The 18,913-nt window shown below is 38.7% G+C and overlaps 1 protein-coding gene across 1 annotated transcript in view; it reads left to right on the top strand.

Moving 5' to 3' along the window:
• Slc9a2 (solute carrier family 9 member A2) overlaps positions 1–11,127 on the top strand; it is a 108,461-nt gene extending 97,334 nt beyond the window's left edge. The window contains exons 8-12 of the mRNA XM_004651784.2: positions 3,130–3,291; positions 4,353–4,449; positions 6,096–6,227; positions 8,667–8,757; positions 10,442–11,127. Of these exons, the coding sequence (XP_004651841.1) occupies positions 3,130–3,291; positions 4,353–4,449; positions 6,096–6,227; positions 8,667–8,757; positions 10,442–10,812 (853 nt within the window). The 3' untranslated portion in view covers positions 10,813–11,127. The remainder of the gene's footprint in view (positions 1–3,129; positions 3,292–4,352; positions 4,450–6,095; positions 6,228–8,666; positions 8,758–10,441) is intronic.
• Positions 11,128–18,913: the final 7,786 nt, after the last annotated feature.

Genomic DNA, 18,913 nt, shown 5'->3' with positions numbered 1-18,913 from the left:
TATGGTAATGTTGCAAAACAAACTATCTCCATACCTAGCTGCTCAAAATGGCAATCATTTATTATTAAAGTACCTGAGTCAAGAAGCTCTAAGTCAACTGGACTGGGCTGGGTGAGGCTGAGGCTGGGCTAGTCCTGCTTATGTAGCCTTGCTTGGTTGGCAGTAAGCTGAACCTGGCTGACCTTGTCTGATGTGACTACTGTAAACTGACTCTGCTTCATTCATGTAGCATTCACCTTCGTCCATGCCACTCTATGCATATGCACCTATGAAGATTGCTGCTTCAGTTGCAAGCCCATTTTAAGCCTCTGCGTCCATTAATATGTCACTAGAAGAACATTGGCCAAAATAAGTAACAGGTTTTTTTGTTTTTGTTTTTTTAGCTCAGCATCTAGTAACAGAGAAGGGCAGATCACCTTAGCCATGGTAGAAATATGTTGCTGTTTATTGTGGCAGAAAATAAGAAAATATGTTTACAGAGAGATATTGGGACCAAATGACACCTTAATGCCACATATGCTTACATTGTACCAGGCTTAGTTCCAGGCACTGGTGATATAAAAACAAACAAAAATCAGAACGTGTCATACAGATCTTACATTCTAGTATCAACATATAAATAACAATCATGTATTAGTAATGCCTGGTATGTAGAAAATAATGTCAAGGAAGGTAGAGAGAATACAGGGGTAATTTGATATGCATCTGTAATAAGATGAGAATGGCTATATTTTGGAGCATAGGAGGCAAAACCCTGATTTGTGTGGGCTCTTTAAAGAAAATAACTATGGAAGGTTTAGGAGGGATAAAGGAGATATATGAATTCATTGCTAGCAGATGGAACAGTGAGTGCCAAGGTCAGAGCTCACATGGCAAATGTCTCTGATAAGATGGACCCTTAGTACTGAAGCACTGTGCTAAGAAGAGCATACCCACATTGTGTAGCACCTCATGGGCTGAACTATTATGTCATTACTCAAGTGAGAAGTGAAAGTTGTGTTATTTGACACTTTAATAGGGTATTTCAGCTTCTGCATTGAGAATAGGCTTTAGGACCAGTAATAAGAATGCCCATCAGGTACCAATTCAGTACCAGAATTAAGGGAGTGAGGATGATGTCTTGTACCATAGAGACACATTGGAGATGGTGAGATGTGGGTACAGCTTGTATTTTGAGGGTAGAACCAATGTAAATTTTTGATAGAAAAGTAAAGGAATGTCAGTCAGCTAGGTCTGTCATAACAAAATTGCACACATTAAGTGGCTTAAATAGCAGAAATGAGTTGTGTCACCATTCTAGGCCTAGAAATAACAGTTGGTATCATAAAGGTTGTTGCTCCTCTGTTTCACTTGCAGATGACTATCTTCTTGATTCTACTCACTGTTTTCCATCTGCATGCATCCTTTTCTTATAAGCACAACAATCATATTGCTGTGAGCCCACCTTAATGACTCCATTTTCAATCAGTATTGTCTATCAAGACTAAATCTCTAGGTCTGGGGAGATGGTTTGGCCGTTAAAAGCATTTACTTGCAAAGCCTGATGGCCTGGGTTCAATTCTCTATTACCCATGTTAAGCCAGATGCACAAATTGAGTTCATTTGCAGTGGCAAAGGACCCTGGCACACCCATTTTAATTCATTCATTCTCATTCTCTCTCCATTTCTCTCTTTTTCCTTGCAAGTAAATAATAATAAAATAAGACTAAATCTCCAAACCTGGTCACAGTCTCATTTACTAGGGATTAGGAGTTCAGTTTATGACTTTTTCTGGAACACCATTTAATCCATAGCATGGTACATGGAGTCACAGATAGCTCCAGAGTTTTTGACTTAGTAGAGTCTTCCTTTGCTGAGGTGAGGGAGGACTGTGAAGAGACCAGCTCAGTTTGAACATGTGCAATGAGGATGGCTGTTAGTTATCCAAGTGGAAATGGTGAGTAGGCAGTTGAATGCTCATAGCTGTGTTTAGGAAAAAAAGTTCCAGGTATAGAGACAAAATTTAAGTTATTGACAAAGATACCATTAAACATCATGAGACTAGGCAAGATGCCCAGGGAAGTGAGTGAAGGTAGAGAAGGGGCCCAAGGAATGGCTCTAGGGCACTCCTACATTCAGAAGTCAGAAAGAAGAAAAACATTCTGATCAAAGTAACAGAGAAAGAGGTAGGAAGGACCAAAGGGAGAGTGGCTTCCTAGGTGCTAGGGGTAGATAATTTTTTGAACAGGTGAGGTCAAAAAGAATGGGGATGACTGGCCATTGGATTTATATGATGAGTTTAACTGATAGTAAGTATTAACAACACTTTAGACTAATTTGGCAAAAGAGGAAGTGAAAAAATGGTGAATGGAGAAATTTATATATTACACACACACACACACACACACACACATGTTTGTGAGTGCTAAATATATGTAAGTTATATATAAATAAATAGATATGTGTTATATATTTAAATCAGTATATATGCATGCATATATGTATATTTTAAAGGGATTAGGAAATCAGCATATGAACTTTTATATATATGTGTGTGTGTGTGTGTGTGTGTGTATATATATATATATATATATATATATATATATATATATATATATATATATATATATATATAATTTTAGAGAGAGAAAGAGAGAGGGAGAGAGACTTGGTGCGCCAGGGCCTCAGCCACTGCAATCAAACTCCAGACGCTTGTGCCACCTAGTGGGCATGTGAGACCTTGCACTTGTCTCACCTTTTGTGCACCTGGTTTACATGGGATCTGGAGAGTCAAACATGTGTCCTTAGGCTTTGTAGGCAAGCTTCTTGACTGCTAAGCCATCTCTCTAGCCCCAAGGTATAAATTTTTATTGGAATACATTTCAGTCCATACATGGAACATGGAAGGGAAGGGTCACAGACAATTCCAAGTTTTTGACCTGGTTGAGTCATCCTTAGCTGAGGTAGGGAGTACTGGCAGAATATCAGTCTAATCTAAATATATCTAGTTTGTATGCCTGTTAGTTACATTCACATGTAAAAATACTTATTATGAGCAGACTAGCTAAATTCTTCTAAGTTTTTACCTGAGAGATTTTTCTTACTTATGAAAATATTAATAGATTTAAATTATATTTTATGTCTTTACAGATTTAAGAAATTTGATGACAAATACCTTCGGAAGCTTTTAATACGTGAAAATCAACCCAAGTCTAGCATTGTGTCCTTATATAAAAAGCTTGAAATAAAGCATGCCATTGAGATGGCAGAGACTGGGATGATAAGTACTGTTCCTTCTTTTGCGTCTCTAAAGTGAGTAACTGAAGTCAACTTATTAATACTAAATAAGCATTGGAGTATCTACTCTAGGACTATTTAATCTATAGTATTGGAGGTGGTAAGAGATGGGTAGAGCTTGTATTTTGAGGGTAGAACCAACAGAAGTTATGCTGGTTTATGATATCACAGCAGAATGAAATTCTGACTCAAAAGTTAAAGTCCAGAAGTGAGCATTCATTATTCTCTGTTGTTTGTTATTACAGTGTTCTATGCATTATGCTACTTTTGAGTCAACAACTCAGAAAAATACTTCCATGTTTACTATGGTTATGTCTTTATCATAGTTCAAGACTTATAGAAAGGGAAAGTTCTTAGCCATTGCAAAATAGAATATTTTATGGTGTATGATATTTGATACTATAAGCAAGCATAGACTTAAATAGTTTTTTCCTTACTGATTATTCATTGAAGTCTTGGAGGAAAAGCATGACCCCAGCCTGCACATTGGAAACATCTTGGGAGTGTGAAATACCAATATTTGAGCCTTACTTCAGGCCAATTTATTCAAGCATCTCTCTCTCTCTCTCTGCTGCTGAGACTTAATGAAATATAACCAATGATGTTTCTGTTGAAATAAACAGTTCTATATTACTCTAAGGAGTGATAGAAGTAATGAAGTATAGAAATAAAAGATTAAAAAATAAACCAATCACCTAAGAAGATGTGCATAGTGGTACATACTTGTAATTCTAGTACTTGAGGTGCTGAGAGCTGAGGATCAGAGTTCCAGGCTAGTCTGGACTATATGACAAAATCCCACTTCAAAGGAAAAGAAAAACTTGCAGTGGGATGAATAGGCTCTGTGAAAACACATATAGCTAAACTTATCAGAAATGATTTTGACACTGAAATAAGTTTTCTAATGATTACTGAAACTAAATTATTTAAAGTAGTTTTAAATGCTTTTAATACAAATCAATTGCTAATTGTTATTTTAACTGAAATTCTTCTAAAATAATAGTGTTAAATCTATAAGGAAGATACATTATAGCATCTATTGAAAGGTGAAATACTCTTTTTGTAAACTTTCTCAGTGATTGCCGTGAAGAAAAAATAAGAAAACTCACACCTGGTGAAATGGATGAAATTCGAGAAATACTCTCAAGGAATCTATATCATATCCGTCAGCGGGTAAGAATAATTTAAGTGCCAAAATATTAACTTGGCTTTGCCTCAAAATGTGCCTTCCAGCTTTGCTCCATAGGCAGATTCCTCATTCTAGCCTGTCTTAGTGTATACAAAATAACACACACTCTTTCCCTGAGACCTTCTTCCCAGCATTCCTTCTTATAAGAGTCTTTCCCTTCTCTGAGAATTGTAAAGTTGCTGACAGTTATGCTCCCTTGACCTTGGAGATAAGAATGACCAATTGTGATGAAATGAATAAATAGTTCTATTGCTAAGACTTTTCTAGTTGAGAAATGGCGCTTGATTGTTGTGACAGAACTTCTCAGTGTGACAACCCAGCGAAGAAAGTAGAAGCCCTGACATTAACCGAGAGAGCACCTGCAAGTTGCTGTGCTAGCCTTTTTATTGGTTTATTTTTAAAATTTTTATTTATTTATTTATTTGAGAGCAACAGACAGACAGACAGACAAAGAGGGAGAGGGAGAGGATGGGGATGCCAGGACCTCCAGCCACTGCAAACGAACTCCAGATGCATGTGCCACCTTGTACATCTGACTTATGTGGGTCCTGGGGAATTGACCCTCAAACCAGGGTCCTTAGGCTTCATAGGCAAGCATTTAACCACTAAACTATCTCTTGAGCCCTATTTCTTTTATTACAATATATTATATTATATTATATTATATTATATTATATTATATTATATTATATTTTATAGAGAGTGAGAGCAAGCAAGAGAGAGAGAGAGAGAGAGAGAGAGAGAGAGAGAATTGGCATGCTAGGGCTTCACCCACTGTAATCGAACTCTAGACTCTTGCACCACCTAGTAGGCATGTGTGACCTTGTGCTTGCCTTACCTTTGTGCATCTGGCTAACATGTGATCTGGAGGGTCAAACATGGGTCCTTAGACTTTTCAAACAAGCGCCTTAACTGCTAAGCCATCTCTCCAGCCCTAAGCTCCTCTTAATTTGGCTAATTCCTAGTCAGTAGAGGTTGTATGTGAAAGTAACTTTTAAAAAAATTTATTAATGATAGCTAAATCATTACAACATACTTTGAGGCAGACATACTTGATGAATTAAATTGTGTTCTGATTTATAAAGATTATACTTTTTGTGGGTACATTCATATATGTGTGGGTAGGCCTGCACATAGAGGCCAAACATCAGCCTTAGATGTCAAACACCCTAATGTCTTTGGGACAGGTCTCTCACTGGCTTGGAACTAATCAAAGTTGACTGGGCTGGCTGGTCAGTAAGTCCCAGAGACCCACCTACTACTTTCTCTTCAGCATTAAGATCCCAACCCTGTGCCATCAACCCCCTACCCAGCTTTTTTTTTTTTTCCAGTAGGTTTTAGGGACCAAACCCAGGTAGTCGTGCTTGTAAGACAAGCATAAAAACTGAGCTATTGCCCCTGCTCTCAAGTAAAGACTTCCCAGTGAAGAAAACTGTATTCAGCACTTATTAAGGGGTGAATTATTTCAAAGCTTGAAAGTGTTAACTGTTACACTCTTGCTTTAGTTTTTATTTTCCCCCTCAGTATGAAAGTTAACTTCTTTGGTGCAAAGCCAAAGAAATGCAGTTTTGGAATTTGGGAGAAAATATCAGTCTTTTGGTAAACTATCACGTAAATATTTTCATTTCAGACTTTGTCATACAACAGACACAACCTCACGGCTGACACCAATGAAAGGCAAGCCAAGGAGATTCTGATCCGCAGACGCCACAGCTTGCGGGAAAGCATCCGGAAGGACAACAGCCTGAATCGGGAGCGCAGGGTAACTGGACAGGACTGCCAGAAGCAAAAGGCTTCCAAGGGCAGAGACAACAGCTGCTCTGAGGACCAGCTGACAGGATCATTGACTGTGCTGGGTGAATAGATGATCAGGGCTGATTCCCAGAAATTTGGGGGTAGAGGAAATAATAGTTATTTCACCATAAACAATTTCATGGATAACACAGAGAGAGACCCCTCAAAAAAAGGAAAAGAAGAGACAAAAAAGATAAAGAAGAAAAGAAAAAAAGAGTTACAGTAAATTCCTTTCAAATACTTATTTTCTCTCATTGTTTTTGAGGCAAGGTCCCATGTAGCCCAGGCTGACTTCAAACTCACTGTGTATCAGAGAATAATCTTAAACTCCTGATTCTCTTGTTTTCACCTCCCAAGGGCTAGTATTACATGCCTATGCAACTACGCCCAGCTTCAAATATTTTTTGATCATATCTTACATTGTAGGTTCTGCCTGTCTTCAATACACGGAATTCACTGGTAAACAAAGTTTACCAAGATTTCCACCCCTCTAAGATTCCTATTCTAGCGAGAAAGAAGGCTACCAGCAATCGAATTTACACTGTGTTACACTTCAGGGAATATTTTTTTGAGAAAATATATGTCTGTTTCTTGTTATTTTTCAGTGTGTGTATATGGTGGGGTATGTGTGTTGCATGTGTGTTTGGCGGGTATTTGGTATATGCACATGTTGATGCATACACCCGACGGATACATGTGCAGAGACATATGTCCAGAGACAGATGATAGACATCTTCCTGTAATTGCTGATCATCTTGTGTTCTTGAGGAAGTGTCTTTTACTGAATCTAGAGGTGCTATTTTTTAGTTAGGCTGACTGACCAGAGAGTCTCTGTAGATCTTCTCTCTCTTGTCTCACTTGGGGTTGGTATTACAGGCATTGGGGGCCATGCCCAGCTTTTAGTTGGGTGCTTGAGATTAAACTCAGGTCTTCATACTTGTATCAAAAGTATTCTTACCCACTGAATCATGTCTCCATCCTTGAATGTATATGTTTTTTAAAACTCAAGGAAGGAAGTTGTTAGAGATAGTCATATCACAATTTTAGTCAAAGTACCCATGCCAGACTTGAATGACTGGACCATGATACAGTCTATGCCTTGTGATGCTGGGATACATCCTGAAAGATACATTGGTAATCTGATTGTGATCACTTGATGACCACTGCTTTATACTCAGTTGGTCTTTGAGTGACACATGAGTGCATTTGAGCTTTCATGGGGGAGTAAGTAAGTACTGTGGCAGGAAAGCCTCATGTGCTCTGGGGACTGTAAGAAGCCCACAATGGACCAGACATGGTGGCACATGCCTTTAGTCCCTGCACTCAGGAGGTTGAGGTAGGAGGATTGCTATAATGACGAGGCCTGGGACTACAGAGTGAGTTTCAGGCCAGTATTGGCTAGAGTGAGACCCTGCCTTGCAAAAAAACCCAAAATTAACAAAAAAGAGCAACAACCCCCCCAAAAAAAAGCCTGGAATGGGGACATAAGCATTCACAGTGAAGTTTTCTCAGCAATCCATTTGAGTAAGGAAATATTAACAAATAAGGAAAACCATTAATAACAATATAATAATTTACTTTATTTTTAATAATATTCTGTATTGGAACATCAGATATTCAAATAGTTATATATAAATAAAGAGAAAGTCTTTATATATTGCACATATAATATATATATACATATAACATATATATTGCATATATAATATGTGGTAGAAGCCATTAAGCTAATATTAAAAATTAAGATTAACATTCATAATGGTAGGAAATTACATTTTAAATACTATCTGTTGTTTTATAATTTTGAATCTTTTGTTTATTTATTTGCAAGCCGAGAAAGAGAAAAAGAAAGAATGAGAATGGGTACATCAGGGCCTCTAGCCACTGAAAATACACTCCAGATTCATGCACCAATTTGTGCACCTGACTTTACGTGGGTACTTGGGGATTGAACCACGTTTGTTAGGCCTTGCAGGCAAGCACCTTAATCACTACGCCATCTTTCTAGTGCCCCTTTTCTATGATTTTAAAGATTTATTAGCTGAGCAAATATTGAATATGCTGCATTTTAACATATGACCTTCCCTGTACATACTGATTCCAAGTTCTTTTAAGTAATGACTTTTGTAGGTAAGTGTTTGAGTATCTTTTCTTCTAGAAGAGAAGAGTGTGTCTTGCTAATGGTCCCATTTACTTTTTATTCTCTTTTCTATTGATCTCCTTTAGGGTGTGGAAAGGATATAGTTTTCAGTTATTTTAAGTATAGTACTTATCTTATTTCTCACAAAGTAATATTGGAATGAAAAAAATTAACATTGCATTTTAAGACCATGTTTTGCCATAGTCAACTTCAAATGTGCAACAAGTGCTGTTTGTGTCGTCTGAATAAGGTTCTGTTCTTTTATAGGCTTCCACCTCAACTTCTCGATATTTGTCCTTACCGAAAAATACAAAGCTTCCAGAAAAGCTGCAAAAGAAAAAGAATATTTCTAATGCAGGTAATGCATACACTTGGAGTAGAAAACCTTTAGAATTATTTACTATTTTTTTTCTATTTTTCTCCATTAAAGGTGAGTTCAATCACTTGCAAATTTAAAACAGTAACAGGGCTACCTTTTATTATCATGGGAACTTTTTTGGAGTGGTATTATATGCTGATCAGCAAGAATCCAGTCACTTTCCATAACCATTCCTTGATAGAGCAAGAGAAAATATTGTTGTCATGGGGTTATTAAGCAAGTAAATAGAAAGTCGTAAGTCTGGACATGTGTAAACAGTTATATGATAGTCTAATTTTCATAGAAACAACCATTTATCTTCTGAATATAATTATTAGAGCTTTGTTACAAGGTCTAATGTCTCTATGTATGATGATAAACTTCATGTGCACACTCCAGATACTTTCTGTGAGTCACAGAACTAGAATAGGATTTTGTGTTATTAAAACATGGGCTGTAATGATATGCATTTGCTCTCCCACCACTTGATTATTGTATTAATGAAGACATGGAAACTCTAAGGGGTAGCTTATGGCAATGGAGGGTGGGGGTACGAGTGAAAAGGGGGCATCTAAGACAAGACACTGAACATTCATAACTGTATTACTAGTACACATCCATGAAACTGTTTTTGGTTCCTAAAAGTCTTGATTCATAGGCAAGTGGCCCAACCCATCAAGGGTATTATATAGAAACTGCAGAGCCCTAATCTGTTTTTTTTTTTTCTGTGTTTTTTTTTTTTTTTTTTGTCCTGTGTGTGTGTGTGTGTGTGTGTGTGTGTGTCTGTGTGTGTGTGTGAATGTGTTTAGGCAGTGCCTAATGAGCTTGCCTGCCACAGAGTGCATGTACCTGTGGTGGCCATAAGGGAACGTCAAGCACCCTGTTCATTGTTATTCTTCCCATGTTTAGTGGGACCTGAGACCTTTACTCCCTTACTGATCCTGGAGCACGCTGGTTTTTGTTGTCGTCGTCATCGTTGTTGTTTTAGCCCTGATGATTCTCTGGTCTCTGCCTCCCGTCAAATGGGAGTTATAGACACATGTGGCCACACACAGCTGTGTATCATAGGGATAGAACCCAAGCAGTCTTTCAAGCCCTTTAACTACTTAGCTGTCTCTCCAACCCATAGCTGTTTGTAATCACACTGCTCCCTCCACATAGAGTGTACATTGTATTCTTTCTTCCTTTCCTGGATGTTAAAGAAAATCAGAAGAGATAAAATCCTAGATAAACAGCAGGAACTCCATAGCAGCAGGAGACAGTCAGACTGCTAGTTGTGTGTCAGATGATGACCTGAGTCTCTTTGGTGGCTCCTTGGTTGGGGGTTAAAGTTAAGGGCAGAAACACAACTGTCAGAGGGACTCAGTTCAAATTATAGCTCCAGTACCCAGTAATATCTCTTGAACCTAGTCACCCCATCTGAAAAGAATATTGTGAGGATTAAAGTGGAAAAGTATATATATATATAGGTGCTTGGTACCCAGTAACTCTTGTGGACATGAGTGCTCTCAGAGGAAACACAGGTGCTTAAGGCCACTCAATGAGAGTTAACATGAGCCCTCTGACTTCTCTGATGTCCCCTATTCTTAGGATCCTTGGGACATGTAGGGATCCACTGAGGTGTTGTAGTCACAATAGGACCTCCCCTCACGCTGTTGCTCACACTGTCTTTCTGTTCTGACAGATGGCAATAGCAGCGACTCTGATGCAGATGCTGGGACCACAGTGCTCAATTTGCAACCCAGAGCCAGGCGCTTTTTGCCAGAGCAGTTTTCCAAGAAACCTTCCCAGGCCTATAAAATGGAATGGAAGAACGAGGTGGATGTTGATTCTGGCCGAGGCCAGTCTAGCACCCCCACAACACCCCACAGCAAAGAAGGAGGCACCCAGACACCTGGGGTACTGAGGCAGCCCCTTCTCTCCAAAGACAGGTTTGGCAGGGGAAGGGAAGATAGTTTGACTGAGGATGTCCCACCCAAGCCTCCACCAAGGCTGGTTCGGAGGGCATCAGAGCCTGGAAGTCGGAAAGCCCGGTTTGGGAGTGAAAAGCCTTAATGAAATGGCCAAAGCAGACTGTGGGGCACTGAGCCAGCATAGCTGTGGTTTGTCACCCTAAAATCCCATCAACCATAGAATCCAATAGAACCTTCTATCTATGAACTTTACTTGGGCAGTAGATCAAGCCATTGATTCATGCAATGAACGCTTGTCTCAAGAAGAGAAAAAAGAAAGAAAGAAAGTCCCACAGAATGGCTTTTGTGACTTGTTGCAAGTAACTATATACTTTGAAGACCTGAAGGGGAAAAAAGTGTGCCTTTATTGAACTTGAATGACAGAACTTGAAATTTTTAACACACCTTTGTTGGTAAAAAATTTTAATATATTATATACATATATATATATATACATATATATATATATGTCTCAATTTTATTTATGAAAAACAATGTTTATCTGTAGTAATTATTGTTTGAGTGGTGAGAATATCTTTCAAAAGGGTGAAGGTTTTCTCTAAAGAGCAGATCCTATGCCTGGGTTTGGGCCTTTCCCATCCTAATCTGATGAACACACTGATGAAGAAAGAGCAGTGCCCAAAACAGACACTGCCTGGCCCCAGCTGGACACAATGAGTAGGCAGATGAAGGGGCCTGGTTGCTATAGTGTGGCTAGAAGTTCCCATACTCCTGTGAAACAATGTTTCCTGTCCTTAACTTGTTTTTCTGTCGACCTTATGCTTGGGGGTTACATACATGTTCCATCACCCCTTCCTTTTAGGTAGTATGGAAGAAAAGATTGCCTGGGAAAATCAACTCATGGTATTTGGTGGACTCAGTGGCAACTCTTCATCAGTGAGGACCACTTGTGGGCAGTGGGAAGCAGGGCAGCCTGCTCACTGTTCTGTGGATTTTATGTTGTGCAATACCAGGAGGGAAGTGCAGGTGATTCCTTACAACCCTTCCTATGACTGCTGGCATTAATAGATTTCTTACAGCACATTCTAGAAGTTTGATACCAGGCCAGAGGCTCTAATAAAGACAAGAATGAAAATTTATATAGATAATATTCCAATGTGTAACAATTTTGTAACATTTCAGGTTTCGACTTTTGTTCAGGAAGCACTTTGGGAAATGTGGGAATCCTATTTTTTGCACTAGTCTGTAATTTGTTACCTCTTCACCTTCAATAATGTAGTGACTCAAATTCTCCATATAAAATTGGACTCTATTAATGAAAGTACATTTTAGGAGTATATCAGAAGGATGTGGGACATAATTATTAAATGTTCATATTAAAATCTCTGTCTTTTAAGCCATAGGTTTTATTGAACTGTCATTTGTTTTCTGAATAATTCCTCCTCAAGATTTTCCAGATCATTTCTACTTATTTCTGGGTTTAGATTTGAAATGAAACCACTCATGTAGCATCATATTGGAATATTTTTCATACATAGCAATGGATATAAGCTGCTTGACAGAGGAAGGACATTCACAAATGAGACCAGAGAGACTTCTCAGCAGGTCATCCATCCCCATCAATGTGGGAAGGGAATCTCTTGTTTTCTCATGTTCTCATCTTTGAAGAGTGAGAGATCATTGGTAGGAGATGGGGGAGAAGTCAACTAGAGTATGGTTTCCTTCCTCAACAATCCCAAACTCAACAAGAGGAAAGCAGTGTAGAACACAACTGGAAAGATACAAGCTTATGACTATATGCCAAAGATCTCAAGTTTAAATGGCAATATTGACATAAATATGTATTTCTTCAGTAAAGAAATTAAAACTGACATATATTGTACTGTAGAAATATGACTCATGAAAGAGATATATTTATTTTTGAGAATGTCAAGTAGATATTCATAATAGTAATGCCTTATAATATCTGAAAATGAAGGTAGAAGCTGAAAATAATTTAACTTTTTCTATATTAATCGATAATATAAAGAGTTTACCTTTCTAAAACTGAAGGAGGAAATTTTTTGAGTATTTCTTGTTAAAAAGGTAGATAAAATTCAGCTCTTGCCAATTAAAAAGTCAAATAAAATATTTGAATGGCATTGTATATGTTTGTAAAAAAGAATGCCTGAGTCATTTTATTTTAATCATCAGTTTCAATCTTTTTTAAAATTTGTTCAATGGCAACAATAATAAAAATAAATTTGACATTAAACTTTTCTCTATACTTTATTTTGGTGATTGTTATTATGGAGGTAGCTTAAACAGTGTAACCACTTAAAATTCAGACATATAGAAAAAGTCTCAAGCTTTGTAATAGCTTCCTGTCTCAAAATCACTTGATCCAATCAAAGTTACAATGTGTCTCTAGAATTTTGATAGGTCTTCTGTTTGCTGTAACAAATTTGATTTGAACTACCTATCTGTGAAATGCCAGGGCTTAATACTTTATATGTAAAATGAAAGTATTTCTGTTGGGAACAGTTATGGCAGTCAGCAAACAATAAGAAATTGGCACCCAAATCCAATACTTTTGAAAATGTGTGTTTTGTGTATATGCCTCCAAAATGTCTCAAATGAAATTCTGTTCATTTTCCCCAAGATTTATGGTGACGTGTTTGTCTATATGAAAAGTCTAGGGAGACACAGGATTACATATCTGAGCACATTTTGCATTTGTCACTATGTCTAGAAGTCATTTTTATACAAAACTTGCTTTTCATGATCAACTATGATTATAGTATTTCTATTACTTCAAACAGCACACTGGGCTTTAGGCTTTAAAGGATGAACAAAGATATTTCTTTGTCCAGATGAAATAGTCACTGACATTAGCTACTAAGTCCTGAACACTGTTAAGTTTTGGATTCTGCACCTCTCCACCCTGGCCAAGATATAAAAATATACAGAAGGTCAAGTCCCTTACATGAGCAGGCATATTGTTCACATAGAACCTACACATCCTCCTAGATATTGTAAATCATCTGGAGATGGCTCATAATCCTTTCAACAGTGCAAGTACTACATTGATAGTGCACTGGATCATTTGAGAAAAAAACAAGACAAACACTTCTGTACCTGCTCAGGTGAGATGCAGCTTTTTGAACATTTTCCACATCAGGTTGAATGACTCCGTGGATGTGGAAACTAGAGTTACGGAATGTAGGTTGAGCCCAATTCCAGTGAGGGGGTGATGGCTATAACACCTCCAATGCAACCTCCAACAACATGCCTTCTTCAACAATGCTCCACTTCCCTAATTAACATCAGCTGGGGACCAGTCACTGAAGTCATATGAGTTGGGGGAGGGGCATCTGATTCAAACAACCACAAATGATAAAGGAAAATTTTCTGTTTCTATAAAGTCTCTGTAAAGTTTAAATACTGAAATATTTACAAACATGTAAATATTTCACTTCGGGGAAAATTATATATCATATTGAATTGAGCAGGGTTCTCTAAAGAAACAGAGCCAATAGAATGAATTGTATTAAAAGGGAATTTATTGGACTAGTTTACAGGAGTCACAACAATAGCAGGTTGCAGGCCCGAGAGTCAAGGAACCTGGTAGCTGCTGAGGCTGGATGCCTCAACTGTCCCAATCCAGCACTGAATGCCTGGAGAGCTACTGCTCTTTAGTCCAGCATGGAAAGCAGCAAGCAGCAAGCAGCACTGGCAGCCGAATGGCGGGAAGGAGATACTTTCCTTCCCCAGCTTCTTTAGATAAAGCCCCCTTCCCAGGGGGCTGCCCTCTCTGGGGGAAGGGCTCATCCTTGGGAGAAGGATTCCTCTTTTAGTTAATCCTTCCTGGAAGCATCCTCAGACTCACTTACGAGGAATGTCTGTGGATTCTTAAACAGATCAAGTTGACACAAAACTTAATCTTCACACATATGAAACCAGAACAGTTCCAGCAATTCCAGCTCTAATGAGCTTCCTTTTACTAAGTCAGGTCATGATGGTTATACGTGATGAAAGGTAAGAATTTTAGAATACTGAATAACAATTCAATTTTGTTAGTTTCAAATACTTAAATACCTTATTAAGGATTAAACATCTTATTTGATTCCTTCATTGTATGTATAAATAGATCCTTTAAAAGCAAAGATAACACTGCCTTCCCTAGTCAGTCCAAACAAGAGCATCTAGTGTTAATCATTGTCTCACCAAATGATTCTCAGAGATTATGAAGGTTTATTCAAGAACCCACAAATTTTTAGGTTATTAGTGTATGGTTTGGGGAGTGTGGTAAAATACAAGCCCTCTATGTGTTACCATAATTGCCTCTCTCTTTATGCCTTTATAGTTGATGTCTACAAGTACTTATCTTTAGTTTGAAAGTTATTTTGAATGCCAGCTATTTCTTGGCTGCTTTATGTGTGAATCATTTCAAAGATGTAGCCTGGTCGAGGCACACTGACCCTTGTCAGAAATGTCACATATTTGCACTGCCAGGACTTGAACCTATGATGCGAAGACCTGCACTTCAGCCACGTAAAACATACTGGCCATCAGTATGCATGCTCATGAGGGCCAGGCCCCAGAGATAGCAAGAGGACATGGTTACATCAGGTCTATTCTGAGTATTTTATGTAGTGACGATTTTATCAAGCAAACTTGTGGCACATTTAGTTAGGTCATATATGACACCAGAAAATTTTTTAAAAAAATCTGAATTTCGATAAGGTCTTGAATCTCAGCTATTCAAAATGGAACCCAGAAGTCCCTGACTTGTGTGCAGACTCATTTTGTATGGTTTAAGTTACTTTTAGCCACCCAAGATCCAAACCATTAATGACATAAACAATTCATGGGTTTTAAACACACACTCTTCTGAGTGATGAAATCTGGCACTTCCACTCTGCCCTGTGTAGCCATGGTGTTCATGGATGGTTTATGCTGCCTGTTTCAACTGCTATAGTGCTTCAGTGTCTGTTTCCATCAGCCCAATTTTATTCAATAAGAGTGCTAAAGCACAGAACAGTACTGCTGCATTCAGATCTGCCAGAGAGAAGCCATGAAGAGCTTCCTTTAAAGAGAGAAGGGGACTGTTCTCAACTTAAAAATTCATATGCTGAGGTTGTTAAGTAAAACCCATGGTAAGAACAATTCAGTCAGTAAAGAAGCAGAAGAAAACTCATGCTAGCTTTTCTATGGCCTTATAAAGTAAAAAACTTATGGCACCATGCATGGGAAGTACTTACTTAAGATGACAAACTATTAACTAATATTTGGGAAAATATGATATGCAAGGTATGGTGTGAACTGTGGTTTTGGACATCCTTTGCTGGGTCTTGGAATGAGCATATGGCCTTTGGGTAGTGAGTCTTTGACAAACCTAAAGAAAGATTACCCCATGTCCTGTTGGGAAGAAGAATTGATCTAAAGTAAAAAGTGATTTGAAGGGGCTGGTGATATTGGCCAGTGGTTAAATACAATTGCTTACAAAGCCTAATTGTCCGGTTCAATTCCCTAGTACCCATATAAATTCAGAGGCACAAAGTGGCACATGTGTTTGAGTTTGTTTGCAGTAGAAGGAGGCCCTGAAATGACCATTACCCTCTGCTTGCATGAAAGTGACTTAAATATGCACTTATGCATTTGTGTCATTATTGTACCAACCACCAATGAATCATCTTAAAAAAACAGTTTAGGGCTGGAGAGATGGCTTAGAGGTTAAGGCACAAAAACTCAGTATAGGGCTGAGGAGGTGGCTTAGAGGTTAAGGCACTTGCCCATGAAGCCTAGGGACCCAGGTTCAATTCTCCAGTACCAACATAAGCCAGATGCACAAGGTGGCATATGACTCTGGAGTTCATGTGCAGTGGCTTGAGGCCCTGGCACACCCCCACCCAGATCTGCCTCTATCTCTCTCAAATAAATAAATATTAGAAAGAAAAAAAATCAGTATAAATTTCAACTTGTGTACATAGTTTATATCATAACAGTATTAAAACCCAGACTGTTTTTTGCTACTAAACTATGGTTTATAGCATAATGAATTTTTTCCTTTCAAATACATCAGGACCCTGAATTAAGTATATTCAAGGATGCAATCACTTCCAAAGACATGGTCTATTAGAATTTGTAATTTAGTTGCAATTTTACAGAGATTTTATTTATTTTATTAGTTTTCTATTCTGCAAGTACAGGCAGTTTGGTACCATTATTAGGCTCATCCGTGACCTATCCCCTCCCCATTGGCCCCTCCTTATTGAGGTATATTGGTCGTGCATTTTGAAGTTAGCCCACAGTTAGTGGTACGATAAATGTCTCTGTATATCATGACCCAAAATGTGGCTCTGACATTCTTTCTGCCCCCTCTTCCACAAAATTTCCCTGAGCCATGTTGGGTTCATTTTTGGTCTGCTTCAGTGATGAGGTGTTGGGGGCCTCTGAGGCTCTGGCTCTCTGATTTGGTAGGAGTTGATTTTTCTCTGCATTGATCTCCTTCCCCTTTGTGCTGGTATCCAGTTCACAGGAAAACATCACCCTTGCTTATTTCGCCAGTTGTCCTTAGTTTCAGTTGGGCCCCTTCTGAGGTATGTTGGGGCAGCTCTCTTCTTAGGATCTGCATCTATCTGAAAAAGAGAAGCAGATTCTCCAATGGAGAGTAAGTTAGCATCAGGACAAATGAGATAGCCCTTACTTTATTTATACAGAGTTTAATAAGTGTAGGCACTCTTGTAGCCCATGATTGATGGTAGCTTGATATTGGAGAGTGGTCTTATGTTTGGATATGGTTGTGACTTGTTTCCCAGTTCCAGCTATGGGTCTCGTACCACTGAGGGGATCAGTTAGCCAAATCAAGAGCAGGTGGTTCCCCACCATGGTTGTGTGCCACTATTGCACTTGTGTGGGCATCACACCAGGTTATTTGCTGCTAAGTAGGTTGGACCATGAGTTGCTTGGACAGATATTGGTTGTTTCCCCCAGTCGCCCATGTAGCACCTTCTGGCACTAGATGTGCTGATAAAATTCTACTTCCTAAAAGGCAGACCAAATGGCTGAAACTTCACCAGACCCTTATAGGAAACACTTGAACCATAAGACACTGGAGAGGGTAGGATCAAGTCTAACCTAAATCCTCTACATCTTCCCTCCCTCCCTCTCCCTCTCTCTCCTCTTTAACTCCTATATGTCAGTTACCTTTTTTCTTCATTTTTTTAGGGGACACTGACCTGTAACTCCCAGTACCAGCATGAGGCTATCACCCACAATGAGCTTTTGATCACAGAAACCTACAAGGTTTTTTAAAAGAATGACAGATTTCTGTCAGAGTACTTGATGACCCACCAAAGGTTAGTGGTAAGACCCTATTGCTGAAGACACCATATGCAGCTGACACATAAAATGGAACGGAATGGCTGGAAGCCAGGAGAGAGTCAGTCCCCATACAGAGATTTTATTACTGAGAAAAATCATGTATTGAGTCAAGTTCTTCAGAAGTGAATAGAACTTTTAAGATATCATCAGTCATCATCCTGGAGAAGTCTGGGGCAAAGTATTTCATTTCTTAAAATTTTACTCTGGGGCTGGAGAGATGGCTTAGCGGTTAAGCGATTGCCTGTGAAGCCGAAGGACCCCGGTTCGAGGCTCAATTCTCCAGGACCCACGTTAGCCAGATGCACAAGGGGGCACATGCGTCTGGAGTTCGTTTGCAGTGGCTGGAAGCCCTGCCGCACCCATTCTCTGTCTCTCTCTCTCTTTACCTATCTGCCTCTTTCTCTCTGTGTCACTCTCAAATAAATAAATAAAAATGAACAACAAAAATTTTTTTTAAAAAAAAATTTACTCTGGAAAATAGATTTATTTTTGGAGCTCAAAATTTTTTGACAGTTTTATATATGTATACAGATGTATTTTGGTCATAATCCCCTAAACCTTCTCTTGTCCTCTCTCCCCACTAAGCCCCTTCTTTCTTTCCAAAGATACTGATGAAATTTTTGTCTTTTTATACAGCCATGTTGGTACCACCATTAGCCTCCTCCCTGTCCTTCCCCCTCCACAGGCAATGGTATCTAGCTCTTGGGGAAGGAGGCATGGAGAATCACTGATGGCTCTAACTATGCATTCCAAGTACACAGCTGTTGTCTAAACCCAGCTGTCCAGATGCCTGCAATGTATTCAGCTCGGTCTCCATAGGTTTTTAAATATCTCACAGATGTTTCCCCAGGAAGATCCCCAAGTGCTTTCTGAAACGT

The sequence above is a fragment of the Jaculus jaculus genome, chromosome 4 (assembly GCF_020740685.1).
Source record: "Jaculus jaculus isolate mJacJac1 chromosome 4, mJacJac1.mat.Y.cur, whole genome shotgun sequence".
Classification (NCBI taxonomy): Eukaryota; Metazoa; Chordata; class Mammalia; order Rodentia; family Dipodidae; genus Jaculus; species Jaculus jaculus.
The sequence above is the reverse complement of the archived record's forward strand: the minus strand, read 5'-3'. Positions and strand labels throughout refer to the sequence as shown.